At 31.9% G+C, this 15,095-nt stretch overlaps 1 protein-coding gene across 4 annotated transcripts in view; it reads right to left on the reverse strand.

Annotated features, from left to right (window-relative positions):
• Positions 1–15,095, reverse strand: part of LOC121129336 (uncharacterized) — a 227,360-nt gene that overhangs the window by 23,164 nt on the left and 189,101 nt on the right. For all 4 annotated transcript variants that reach the window (XM_040725045.2, XM_040725047.2, XM_040725048.2 and 1 more), the window contains 4 exons: positions 3,938–3,974; positions 3,692–3,754; positions 1,631–3,596; positions 1,411–1,576 (listed from right to left, as the gene is read on the reverse strand). In XM_040725045.2, coding sequence (XP_040580979.1) covers positions 1,411–1,576; positions 1,631–3,596; positions 3,692–3,754; positions 3,938–3,974 — 2,232 coding nt within the window. The remainder of the gene's footprint in view (positions 1–1,410; positions 1,577–1,630; positions 3,597–3,691; positions 3,755–3,937; positions 3,975–15,095) is intronic.

Genomic DNA, 15,095 nt, shown 5'->3' on the forward strand with positions numbered 1-15,095 from the left:
GAATGAAAAAAAATAAAAAACTGTAAACTGTCCATGGAATAACCTATATATATATATATATATATGTCTAAAAAATCAATGTCTAGAATGTAACTCATCATTTTTCTATTGATACAATGATTCAAAACTGTTTTGGACTTTGAGTTCTCTTCATAACAGTTTTGCTCAAAAAAAAAAAAAAAAATCCATGCCGAAGAAAAATATTTGAATTTAATTTGTGAAATTTGATTTTATATGTAAAGTCTTTATGGGCCTTGAGCAAAATCTATTTTTTAATACTAATTACTATAGTATAATCAACAAATTACTAAACAAACTTCCAACACAAAAACACAACTTGTTCGAATTTCATAGTCGTAAGGTAATGTCACTATCCACAGATATGTACGCAAAATACTATTAATACACAAAGCTCATGTCCTATTGGGAACCATACATTATCAATTAAGAGTTTATCTATAAATATGGCTAAATTGAAAAATTAATCGTACTCGAAGATTTCGATTATTTTATCCATAATCTTCGACAAATTCTAGAAAGTCTTTGACATCATAATTACTGCAAGAGAATCGACAAAACCAAAATTGCACTTGATTGGCTACAGTATCAGGAACTATGAACATTATTCTCATTTTCAGTCACCTGTCTTGTATTTTCTCTTTCATTATAGAAAAGCTGTAAAATATGGCGTATTTGCTCTTTGCTGGTGCCCATCTTTGACACAAGCTCAAACAACACTGGGTCAAACAATCACAAAAATGTCTAAATAGTTTTTTCAGTAGGAAATAAATATTACCATATTCAAAGCGAGATCCATAATTCTAAAGTGATCCATTGTAAAAATAATGAATTTCTTTGTACTTCATATAATATATACCATAATCCCCCACCACCAAATTACAGTCTTGGGAGAATGTGTCTCTCACTATTCTACGCCCTGTCTCAAATTGGTAATTGTTTTTATACTTTACAATTAGTATCAATTCTAATTTGTAAACTTTCTCTACATTTCAGAGATTGAAGAAATTCAGGAATCTATATGAATAGAAGAGATACTAAATAAATGAAAAATAAGTTTTTTTAATAATAATATGGATTTATATGAACTATGAGATAAGTTTATCAACTTTTTTGTAAGGATACTCCATTCAAAATATTCATGATTTGTTATATAGTTTTTTTTTTTGAAGGATCACCTTTTATTTACTAAATAAATTATTTGGATAATTGGATAATTTTTCAAAAAAGAAATACATTTGTGATATTAAAAACAGCATCCCAAGTTCCAATTAAAGTTGGCATTAATATCCATGTGAATTCTCAACCCCCTTATTAACCAAATCTAGACTGAACTCTTTCTGGAGGTTCTTTTTCTTTTTTTTTTGCAAACTCTAAGAAATTATTAATTACCTGGTGAGCATGCGAGCAAAACTGATTTGTAAGGCAATCCTCGTGGATCAAACAGCAGTTTTCTCTTGGTTGACAAAGCCTTGAAACACAATTAGAGCACGGAGGACAGTCTTCGACTGAGGAGCAAAATATCTTACGACATCTTTCTCGATAAAGAGATGATTTCCTAAAAATTTATAATGATATTTTAAGATGTTTTAGAAAAAAAAAATGTAAATACCTAAAGCAGATAAGGCTCGTATCTTGTGGAACCTTGATCAAATTTAATCCTCTGTTGTGTGAATTCTTCTGTTGAATTGTAGAGGGTTTTATCCCTTGCTGAACCTTTTGGGTTGATCTTTCTATGTGTACATTAACCGTATTTTGCATGGGGGTAAATAAAGCCTTCCTCGGGGACGAGGGTGAGACAATGGGCCTCTTCTCTTGATTAATATTCACCGTAATGGGTTCCTTTTCATGCTTCAAAAAGTTCTTTATACGATGAGATAATGGATAATTGGTAGCATGATTTGGATCTTCAATAACACTCTCAGAGCTAAGTTGAGAATTTTGTTCATCCAACCGAGAATAATTTGAATATTCTATCTCATTATCAATATTTTTTTTCAGTATTCCCGCTTTTTCACCCTTTAAAATCTTTTCCTGATCATACGATATTGGATCATTTGTTTGTGTCGTAATGGACTTTTCTATTTCATGAGCTGGAGTTTCAATCACAGCAATTGATTGGAGTCCTCTTTTGGAATCGGTGATGACTATTTCCCGTTCCCTCGTTTCCTCTGGATCCTGCCAAACCTCTTTCCTCTGAGAACTTTCCAAATTTAACTTCCGGAGTATTTTTGGAATTTTGACACTATCAAATTTTTCTTCCCCTGATATATCAGTGCGATTTTGATCTATTACGACATTACTAATATCCCTGGTGTCTTTTAGTTTGATCATCAATACCCCTGGTGTCTTTTTGTTTGAAAACGTTGGATTATTTTTCTCAGAACTACGAGGATTATCATTTTCATAAGTTATGAAATCTTCTAGAGATTCTTCACTTTTGGCTCTGGCTTCCAAAGACTCTTCATTTGAATCTTTTAATTGTCCTATTTTAATTCCAGGAATTACGTCTTCCCTATAATCGAGCTCATTTCCCTCAAATGACTTTTCCTTTTTCAGACTTGTTGTTGTTGCTTTAGTCACAACTTCTTCATCATCCCTATGTCTTTCACTGAAACTATTTTTGACATCCATTTTTTCATGATGATAAGGGTCAAAACGCCCCCTATCTTCAATAGATTCTCTTATGTTTTGATCTACACTTAAATTATTTGAGTCTGAGGTGTTGACCATACTTGCAACAAGGTTACGTGGCTTTTCCACGTTTTCTTTAGGGATGTTTGAATCCGAATCATTAACTCTGTCACTCTTATTGCCATAATCGGTAAATGTGCCAATGTCTTGTTTCACATTACTAATGTTATATGAATCATGTACATTTTGAAGATGTTTCTTTTCAGAAGATTTTTTATCTTCTTCTTTACTTAAGTGATGTCCATCACTTTTGAATTTATGATTAAAATTATACTCCCTTATTTTCTTTCTTTGATTTTCAGGGTTTTTTTCATCAATGCGGTTAGATAAGTATTCTTGTGAATTATCCAACGTTCCCTTAGAAAACGATGTATTACTTGCTCCCAAATCCCGAACATTGTCATTCAATTTCCCAATATTTGACTTATAATCACTATATGGATCCCCTATTCCGTTATCTTTGTATTCCCGATAGTTGCTTGTCTTATGCGGAAAAGAATAAGGCTTTGAAATTTGACTCTTTGGCTTGTCAGCCCAAAAATCATCCTTCTCAATACTTGAATCCTCTTCTGAATATTCAAATGTGTCCTTACCCGTATAATCATCATCGTACTTTAAACTCAAATGCTCTTTTGTATCACTGTATTCATACTCTTCCGAATCACGATAAGTGCTGTGTTCATCGGTATATTCACTCGACGTTGAATGGATCGATAGTTGTTTGGTGTGATGTTGTATTCCCGTAGATGATGTGTATTCATTGGACGCATCAGATTCATTTGAATTATGAATGTTGCCACTATCTTCTGGGCTATTACTCTTTTCAATAGAATCATCTGCGGATCTATCACCACCACCACCATGACTGCCAATAAAATCCTTTGCTATATTTGAGAAAATTCATCAAGTAGGATAGAAAAGAAAAACTATATTTACTAAGTTGAAAAATCCCTACGTAATAATAAATTAATTTACGTACATTTTCCAGGATCGCACGTCTGATTTTTTTCTTCTTTTTTGACTTGTATGCCATAATCCAAATCTAAAAAAAAAATATATATATATATATTTAATACCTACTCTTAAATAAAGTCCTTGAAATGAGAAAAAAAAGTTTAAGTATTCTTTTGACGCAGTCTAACATGAAACAACCTGAATCATTATGTATAACGATATGGTCATAAAAAAACCTTTCATTACTTTACAACAATGAATTTCAACTTACTTGGCGTTGGACATTCGCACTTGGTTGGCTTAAGACACTGTGATAATAAATAAAAAAATTATTAGTATTGAAATATACAAATGATGATAATTTATATTTTCATATAGGGTCTATTTTAAAGTCTGTATAGTGTATATGTATAAACACAATACGAAGAAAAATGGTTAACAAAGTTGTCAAACTACCGTGACAAAAAAGAAAAGAAAGCCTTGAAACTTTTTTCTTTAAGCAAGACAAACTAGTACATACATATCTACATCACAGACTGTCTTATCACAAAAGGTCAGACCTTGTCTCTACTAAAGCATACTTATAAGTTACCAATTTGAGTCATTACATGGAGTTTAACATTAAGGGGAGTATTCGTTATTTAAAAGACCAGAGAAGGCCTGGCCAATCCTCTCCTTCAAACTCCAGCCATGCTAAAAGTGCTTCTACAAACTTTTTCGCGCGCCTCACACTATGGTTTAAAGTTACACAATATTATCAGAGACTCGCTTGAATAGCGTGCCAGATAAATAAACCAAAGTATGATAATATGAACGACACAAACACAGATATACATATCCCGGTAGCCAACGACATAGGGGTAGTAAAATGTATATGTACGGTGGTTTCATGGTTGCAAAAATGGAGTATTCCTTTATTTTATAATAAGAGTGGATTTGTAGGCTTTTTGAAATAAGGGTTTTGCAAATGGTTTCGTTAAACCATCGTATCAGAAATGGGAAAATGTGTTACTTAAGAATTTCTTTTTTTGTACAACAGAGATGTTACATTTTTATATTGCTTAAAAGGGAGATACGTATTAGGTCAAATATGACAAGAGTTAGTAAATAAACATAGTAGTTAAAAAAAAAAAAAAAATTACAAAGATTTAATTATCAATCCCCGTGTAATCATTTTTTGCGTATCCCAAAAAATATTATGTTACTGTAAGGATTGACAACGGATCTAAAAGATTATACCAAGTCATTTTTCTAACACAATCTATGAATAACTACCCAAAAAACATTTATAGTATGTAATAAAAAGTAATATTAATTTTTTTTACTTGCACAAAATTAATCATTATATCTATATATAACAGCTACATATAATGCTTGTGAGGTTAGGGACTGATATTGTATTTAAACCTAGTTTTTTCTTATCGTAGAATGTTTTTTCTTCTACTTAGTTAACTAGACGGATATGGCACATAGGCTTTCAATTAAATAGAATGCTTTAAAATCTTAAGTATAGTTATTTTATAAATATATCGAAATTAGGTATTTTTTCTTCAAAAAGTGATTTTTCTTTTAATGAGGTCACAAACGATATGGTAAATTTGAGAAACAGCATAATTTTGATGACATTTATATATTTGGCAGCTTTCAATGTACCCATTTATAAAGAAAAACTAAAGAATGGTTCATACTAAGAATCAAAATAGAATGACGACATTTACTCAAAAATAAAACTACCCAACTTGAATGTTTTTCAAGTGCTCGGTGATATACTATAATCATAATTTTTCGGCAATTCTAGCGTGAGAGGCGCCCGAGGCAAAGATAAATGTACAGTTATTTCTTTCATTAAGAAAAAGATCAGGTTTACTTAAAAAAAAAAAAAAGTAATCAGCTCTTTTTTTTCTTGAAGAATAAAGCATTTTAAAAAAAATTAATAATTATCATATTTATCAAATGACTTTTTTTATAGAAAAAAAATGTATATTTTATTTTTAGAATTACGGTTTTACTGAATAATCCAAGCATCCCTATCTTTACAAAAGAGTCGGACAAGAGCGGGCCCTGAAGTAATTGTCCCCTCTAATAACTTAACTTTTTTTGTAAAAGTTAGGGGATGACTATATAAACAAATAATGAAGAGGCCTAAGATTAAAATTGGGGGCTAGAATTCCTGATTTTGAAAAAAAAAATTCTAATATGTATTCCTTACAAAAAACATTTGCTAATTTATACATAAGTACACAAAAAATTTAAACTAAGATTTGAATGAAATGTATAGTATATGTATGTAAAGTAGACTGTCCCAATTTTGAGTTGATATTTTCTGCCTGCACATATATCGTTTCTCCTAGGAACAATCAACAAACTTACTAAGGCAAAGTTTGATGCTTCTCAGGCCATATTTTAGCAAACATAATACAAGATAATGTTCCTCGTTTTTTGTTCAACAATTATCCCTTCAACTAGGGTTAAATTTTGATAAGGTTTGATAAATCTTTGAGCACATCTTATGGCCCTTAAATGATTATAAGCAAGGTATCCAATATTTTTAACTGATACACCGAATACTAAAAAGTATAAAAAGTTCAATTTTTGACTATTGATGAAAACCGGGTGCATTCTTTAGCTCACACGTTTTTTTTTTACTTAGTAACCTGAACAGTGAACTTTCATTTCTTAACTGTTGTCTATATTACCGGGTGGTCCATTGAAATCTGCTGAAAACTTACTAATTCAATAATTAATGAAGGTTGAGTGATTGAAATTAATTTATATTTTGATAAAGGATAAACAATTAATTAAAAAAAAAAAAAAAAAAACTTTAGGTCTCTAGTTTACATACAGTCGACAAAATGATACTTGAACGATTTTCAATTAGCGCTCTCCAAGCAGTTTCCCTTCTCTATGACCACCGTGTACGCCGTCGGTAAGTCCAAAACGTTGGAAAGGGAGAAGGGCTCTCTCAAAAAGGCCAAATTGGAACAGTTAAAGGAGACATCTTAGACCAATTCCTACAAGTCCATGAGGGTTTGTGCAAGAGATCATGAGGTTTCACAACAGACTGTCCAGAGAGAATTAAAAAAATAGGGAGGAAAGAGGCTTGTGAGGTGGGAGAGGCCACTTTTGACACCAGCAATCAAAGAAACCCATCGCCTCTGTTGCAAGACACGTTTGAACTTTTTTTGACACTTTTGGTCCCCTACAGCCCTGATGCCAATTATCTCAACTTTTGGGTGCATGCTGAGTGGAAGACCTGCAGTATCCGTCATCTAAACACATAGACCCTCAAAGCCACTGTCAGCCAGCACTGGGGCGCCATGACAGAGGACTATAACTGGAGCGGGTCCCAGGCCTTCCACCGCCAAGTAGAAGTGATTAATAAATTATATGTTGTTGAAGTTTAAAATTCAAAGTTCTTAGATTTGAATAGACTACTCCGTACTTAACTACTGAGGAGTTAATTTTTGAATGCGTCATAAAGAGTACCCCTCAAGATTTGTTGCGCAGTTATCAGAGTAATTTTTCTCCATAATTTGATTTCCATCTCCCACTCCCCTTATCACAGCTGCTTCAAGCTTATCCAATGCAACGTCATGACAGGTAAGCTGCTCTCCTTATTTCAAAACATTCTTCAAATTATCGGGGTTAGCATGCTGATTTTAGGTTTCTTTTTTAACATGTCCAAAATACTCCCGAGTAGCGTTACCCCCCCATAGCTAGAGTTGAAATGTTTGCAATGAAAAAACTACTTTTAAAAATTAGAGAAGGAAAAAATAAAGGTTGTTTGTGATCTTTCTTCTTTCTTGTTCATTATTTAACAGCATCTCCCTCTGAAAGAAGAATTCTCGCCTATCTTTTGGTGTACATTGTTTAAAAATATTGAATTATTACGATTGCTCTACCTTTTGCTAGTACTCAGGCAAGGTCTATTGATGAAAATCTTTGGTTCTTTTGTCGGAACAGTATAGGGACATCCAACCACTTTGTATTTGATTATTAAACGGAAAGTAATATATGGGACTACTTAAATTAATTTCAATCACGCAATTTTCTTTAATTGTTGAATTAGAAAGTGTTTAGATTTCAATGGACCACTTGGTACATTTCAAAACAAAAATATTAAAAATAACGTAATACTGCAAAGAAAAGAATAACAAATAATAATATAATTCCAACGACTAGCCGATCTATGATAAAACTATGGTTGAATATCACTATATTTGGTTTTGGGTGGTAGATGGTGTTGTGAGCATAGAGTTTTGTTTCTTGGAAGAGGTAGACTCTGTTTCGTATCCAAGGAGGGGAGATAGTTATTTTTTTTGTTGTTTAAAATTCAGTGGGGCTTAGTAATATCCATACTGGCACGTCTATGATACAGAGTAATGAGGACAAGTCTTTTGATTTTGCCTTGATACTTGTTGTTATTCCCCAATGAAGAAAAAAAACGACACAAAGCAAGCTTGCATCTTTTCTAAGGGCTTAATAAAAAGGATTCCAGATCTCAGATCAGTATATTAAAATTGGGAGGACAATAAGTTTATAAAGATTTATCATGAACGAAGGGTCACGAGTTTTGAAACTTTTTTTAATAATAGATGTAAATTCATTAGTTTAAGTAATTACCTACCACTTTAAAACTTAAGTGGTTGAACTCTTTTTTGGAGAAATAAATTAAAAATGTATGAAATATGGAAATATGAAATGGAGAAATAAATTCCCTGTTTGTTAAGTCTTATATTTAATATGAGTCAAGTTTATATTGAATAGACAATAACAATCTTTGAAATATAATTGTACTGCTGTACAAAAAAAAATCTATATATAATTATAATTATGATGTTTCTTTGTTCAGTAGTACTATGTCATGTCTAAGGGTGATAATTTTGGTAAGAATACAAAAGCGTTCTTATGTACTAATTCATGCCCTCCCATCATATAACAACCAGCTGAATCAACAAGCCTCTTTGTTCAGTAGTACTATATGTCATGTCTATCTTCCGCATTCTCATTGCACACTCCCCCCAAACATATCAAAAATGGCCAATTCTGACCAAAAAATACAAATTTTCCCTCACAACTAAAATGGCCTGTACCACACCAAAACTGGTCATACAGGACTCAAACTGTACTAAAGTCAGTATTTTTATTGTCCTTAGTATAAAATGTATTTTTATTGAGGGAGACAAATATTAATCAAAAATTGGGATAGTCTACTCGTACATTATACAAACCCCTGTATCTTGATTCTTTGTAAAATACATTTATTTCAAATTATTCCTCACACAACATTTTTTCTTTATTCCACTCACATAAGTATAATTTGCATATCAAAGTAAATATTATGTATTTATAAGTACAATATATATATATATGTATGCTTTAACGTACTTAAATTCATATCTAAAGAGGGATGTATGATTCTTGTACAGAAAGAAACAATATGTAAATACATATATTTTACATAATATAAATGTATGCTAAAGTATTCGATCGATTTCTTCATTCGTAATAGCTCATAAGTTATGTATTTGTTTATTATATGTATTAAGCTTTTTAAAAAAAAGAAAATCTTTTTTATTTTGTTTGTTATCAAAAAACTTTTTCTTATTGTTGATAAAGAAAGTCTAAAAGTTTTATTATTCATACGCAAGAGACTTGATTGCTTAACCAAGTGAATAAATAAAACTTGAACCATGATGGTTGGATTTACAATGCAACGGATCTTGGACATAGACAGAGCAGTGGGGCACTCACTAATTTTTTGTTAGTCTGCTAAAGGCTAATCAACTTATTCAATTATTTTATGAATATTGTCTTTAGTGGATTTTTTGATTGTTGGTTTCCCAGGACTGTTCATCTCCTTGGCAATTACAAAAGTAATTAATTAATTACGCTCAGACTCGACGATTTCTATAATTCATCAATGTTTTCTACAATTGGCCTTCTAAAGCGTGGTCCATTTTTGGCATCATAATTACAGGAACAGAATCGAAGGAACCAAAATACCACGTGATTGACTGTTACAGTATCAGGACCATCAACTCTATTACCGTTTCAGCCACCTGGTTTGCATTTTCGCCTCTATCAAAGAAAAACTAAAATATGGCGTATTATTTCCTTGTTGTGTCCATCTTTGACGTGCGCTTACACAATACTGAGGCAAACAATAACATAATGTCTAAATAGTTTTGGGGTACTCAATTTTATTTTTAACGGTATCCAATATGAGCTCATTGCACTTATACATCGTGAGATACACATTACTAGAGCCATTTAACGGAAACATAATAGATATCTTTTTACTACTCTTAACATTATTTGAAAAGGAAACTTCCTAAACGGCCAGCACCCTCACCAATGATATTTTTTTAGGCTTCCTTATGATTTGTATTTATAGTCATTTAGACTTCTTCCTCACTTGATCTCACGGAGTTGGCGCTAAAAGGCGAAAAGGAATCAGGAGTATCAGATTGTTAAATCTATCAACTTAAAATTTGAATTTTGTTAAGCTCATTGAGAACAAACTCGAAGCGTTACTGAGAGTATATGCTCAAATATCAAATCTTCAAAGCTAGTAGATCTCCATGTAAGTAAGAAGTTTTTTTTTTGTAAGAGGGCGAGGAGAAGGCAGGAGCAAGACATGTTACACCCCAATTATGAACCTTGTTAATATCAGCTGCTCGTTTTTGATTTTGAAGGGAGAAAATGAATCACTGCTATAAAGAGGAGAGTCTTCTACATTAAAAATAGCATATAAATACAGATAAAATGTTATAATTATAATTCAATTCATATATATTTAAAACAATTTACACCAATGATAGGCGATACTTTTTCTTTTAGAGGGAAATATCAACATACTCACGAACTATTGAATAATGAAGAAAAAAGAAAAAAGTGCACAGGAATCAACCGTTTTTCCTTTTCTGATCGGTATTCTTAGTTTTTGCTTTACACACACCTCCTCCTTTGTAAAAAGTAATGATTGGAATAGGGTTCTTACAATTTTGGTATTCTGCTATTTTTTTCTTGGTCCACTTATTAGAGGAATGCAAACCTCTGAGATAATGTTTGAAATACACACTATGGGTGGGGAAGATCCAATAGTTTGAAATTGGTTCTAAGATGGGGATTGAGGGTAGTGGTGTAAAAAAGTGTAATATTTACATTTTTGTACATGCTACGTACATAAAATATAAATTTTCATATAATACATTTTGAAGGTAAGGGATCTCCTACAAATTCCATGCTCATATAATCTTGGATATATGCTAATAATACTGACATTCTCAAGACTCAAGACAACATTATCCAAGACGATCTATTACCTTGAGGGATCGATACCAAGACTAAACTGGAGCAAGGTCGAGAGAAAAAAAGTGAATTATTTTTTATAGTATATAAAGGAAAACCCATCTTTTTCTTATCAATTCATCTTTATTTATCCGTCATAAATCATGTTCTTCGTATATAAACAATACACTGTAGTATAAATACGATACAATTAATAAAATGGATTCCTAATAATAATAAAAATATATGACGTATAAAACAGATAAACAAGCAAATTAATCAGATTTAATATTAAATGCCTAAAAAATCGGTGCTGAAAACAAATTACATATCGTAATTTTTTTGTGCAAAAAGCGTCACAAAAAAAAAACTACTTTTGGTTTGGTTCAATTTATTGGTTGCTGTTATTAAAAAGAAAGCTTAAGTTTAGTTGCTTAGGACTTTTGGTCTTGCCTCTGGTTTCTGAATCCAAGATTTTGAAGGGACAGAGATTAAAAAGATATCAAGACCTACAAAATGGTTTTTAAAAACAAGACTGATATGGATGGCCTCGTTATCGAGGCTTGAGGATTTTAATATTGATCATGACGAAATAAGAGTTTGAGACTTATACACCTCTCCATTATAACTTCTGCACCCCTCCCCTCAGGGGGATTTACTTAGTTCTTTTCTTTACCACCTAAAACCACGTGTTTAAAAAAAAAAATTTATACACACTATTCTCAAAATACACAAAAAATTAGAAAACTAAACAGGTGCTCCCTTTTTGATATATTTTTAGAAGACAAAAAACTTACATCTCAATTTACTTTTTTCTATTTTTTCCGATTTTTGTACTTTCACATCACCATCTTGGCATATTATTAAGATCTACGTAGTTTGAATTGACCCCCCACCTTCTCATCGATAATAGAAGTGGTTAGCCGCATGGCTTGTGATTATCCCCTTGGACTACAAAAAGAAGACATACAAATAATTATGTGAATCAGCCGATTTAACGAGTAATCTGTTATATTGATCAAGGCCTAATATACATACACATGCGTAAATGGGCTTAATGTCGAGTCTCTACCTCCCTTTCTCTGCTAAAGTTTAAATTTCTTTATATTGGTATATCTGTTCTTATACTCTATAAGCTATGTATACATACGTAGATTACAAAATTGTACAACTTCCATTATTTATTTACTAACAATAATCATTTTTATAATAGGATGTGGCATTTGGAAAGTTTAAATTTAATCTTTTACATAGCTATTTTAATGTATGTAGGTATTATTAAAAACCTTAATGAAAATGGGAATCAGTTGATATCATATTTATAGTTGAAAATAATAAGGTATGTCAGTTTGCTAAAAAATAACCCAAAACTTAATTGGTCATACTAAGAATTTGAAGAATGCTGGAGAGAAGAGACGTTTCATTAAATTAGCCTTATTAAGAAAATAAAGCGTCTAGCAATTATATAGGGAAGAATTACTCTGATGTTCATCGTTAATTATACTCCTAGTACAATAAGGACATATACTTATAAATCTCTAAGCAAATCATCCGTGTTACTTTTTACAAGAATAAAGTGAGAATGATAACAGCTTTGGAAATATATTTTTATTGTACATATATTTAGGTAATTACTACAAAAAAAGTAATTTTTCAAAGATAAAATAATTTTTGAGTAATTTTGAAACTTCTATTTAGTGGAAATGAATGTTTGACTAGATCATATTTTTAACAGATCATCCAGGATTTTTAGCTTACCTTTCAACAAAAGGGTGGCTTAGGCACTCATGATATGTACGTATGTATCCGTATGGATCGAAAAGCAATGTGAAATGAAATTAAAAAGAAACATACAGAACAAAAATGTTGGCGCCAGCTCAGGATTTGTACCTATATATTATAAAATAGAAAAAAAATGTGCTCATGAAAGACAAAGAATAAAACTGAGGATTTCTTTGGAAGTTATCTTCTATATTACTACATTCTAATTACTCCGGACGAAGCGGGGTACTACTGTTAGTAAGTATTACAAATAAGTTGCTTTACCTCGGAGTATTATTTAATCAGTAACTTATTACTCATTTAAAAAATAATTTTTTTCAGTGAACAAAGCTAGAAACACGTTCCGCACAAAATGCAGCAATCCTTTTTAAGATGATCCATGAAAGGTACAGAAAAATTGTCAAATATAAAAAAGACATACCAAACTCAATAAAAGGAAACGGAATTAGTTTTAAAAAGATTTGGAGAAACTATTTACTATTGGCTTAAAAGATGCCTTGGATGAAATTAGAAGGAATCGACTACTTTCAAATATTAGGACAAAGATGACGACCTTAAATTCTACTTGGATCAACAGGCAACCTGCCAGGCACACATGTCAGGCCATGATACGATTTTTGGAAAAAACTTCCGTGAACAAGTTAGAACCTCAAAACAAGTGCCCTTAGTATTGACAGAACTTGAGGACATCTTGAGCAATGAAGATCCAGTGAACTTTAAAGGTCCTTATTCTAGTGCAGATTCGACGATATCGAAAGGATTCTCATTAAAATCTAAAACAATAGATCTCAAATTTCCACGATCAGTTCTTACAAATGAAGATATTTGTAGTACTGTAGATCGTTTATCACTTTTTCATAACCAAACTACAGCCTTGTCATCTACAGTATTAAAAGCAGGAGGTACAGATCTTAACCAGTTTAACGTATCAACCTCAACAACTTGACGAAATAGGATCAATACTCGCTATAGCTTGTGCCAAATATACATGAATAGCTTTAAGGAAATTCCACCAAAATATTGTACAATACACTAGGATGGTAAAATTATAAGGTACGTTCTTGGTAAGAATTGCCTCGTCAATAGTCTAGCTGTACTCGTCTCAGGTGCTCCACAGTACGAGAAAGGGAAATTGCTCTGTGTTCCTTTGATAACAAGTTCTACCGGACTTCGAAAATACATAGCTACATTGCACCTATTGGAAAAATGGAAGCTGAAAAACAACGTTATTGGTCTAGGATTTGACACAACACCAAGTAATAAGGGCATCAACAACGGTGCAGCAAAACTGATTGAAGACAAACTAGGACAAAAAGTGTTCTACTTCGCATGCAGACATCGTCTATAAGAAGTGATAATTGGAGGAGCAAGGGAGGCTACTTTTGAGAGGTGTCAGTGTCCGGACAATACAATGTTTAGTAAATTAAAATAAGTTTGGTCCATGTTAAAATAAGGACCATCCAAGAATTTTAGCCAATGTTGAAAAAAAATTTCGACCCCATAAATCAATTAATTTCATAAACAATTTTCTAGAGAAGACATCTCTAAGGGCGGACTTCAGAGAAGTACCCGAGCTGTACCTGATTTTTTCCCGTTTATAAACCTAGTCGAGGTATTTATTGGACCAAGCCCGGTTTAGTTCATCAAGCCAATTGGATATCCAAGTGTATATATGCTATGAAAATTTTAATGTTTTCAAATGGACTAAAATACGAAAAGGACACCATCATTAAACTAAGGAGAATAAATAAATTCATGGCTTTATTTTATACAAAGCTCTGGATAATAGAAAAATCTGCTACTGATGCTCCTATCCATGATCTACAATTGATTAAGGAACATCCTTTACTATTAACATATTGATCTGCAACCTCTGTTCTGTTAAATTTTATTGTTTTCTAGTATAGAATTATTAGCTTTGTTCAAGTAAAAAATGTATTTTATTCTATTGTATTCTATTTTGTATGCATATACGTTAAAATAATAATAACTAAGGAAAATACCTAAAAAGACAGGGGGAAAAAATATAAAAAAAAAAACATTTTTCAATATCTGAGGTAAAATGTAGCCATTGGCACAAATCAAGGGTTAATAACATAATTATACAAATTGAAGCACAGTTTATTGGCTTTGATTTGATACTGCAGGACAGTTTCATCTCAATCCGACTGCCTAAAAGATCAAAAAGTCCATTACATCATCATACACCCAAGAAGTACCAAAACTTATTTAACAACAATATAGATTACTTCTAGCCTTTCTCAATGTGGTCCTCCTCCAGCCTTGACCTCAACCCCCAGTACTTTATAGTTGGAGGGGTCTTAGAGAAGAATGTCTGCAGCACCTCTTATCCA

This window comes from Lepeophtheirus salmonis, chromosome 14 (genome assembly GCF_016086655.4).
Source record: "Lepeophtheirus salmonis chromosome 14, UVic_Lsal_1.4, whole genome shotgun sequence".
Taxonomy (NCBI): Eukaryota; Metazoa; Arthropoda; class Copepoda; order Siphonostomatoida; family Caligidae; genus Lepeophtheirus; species Lepeophtheirus salmonis.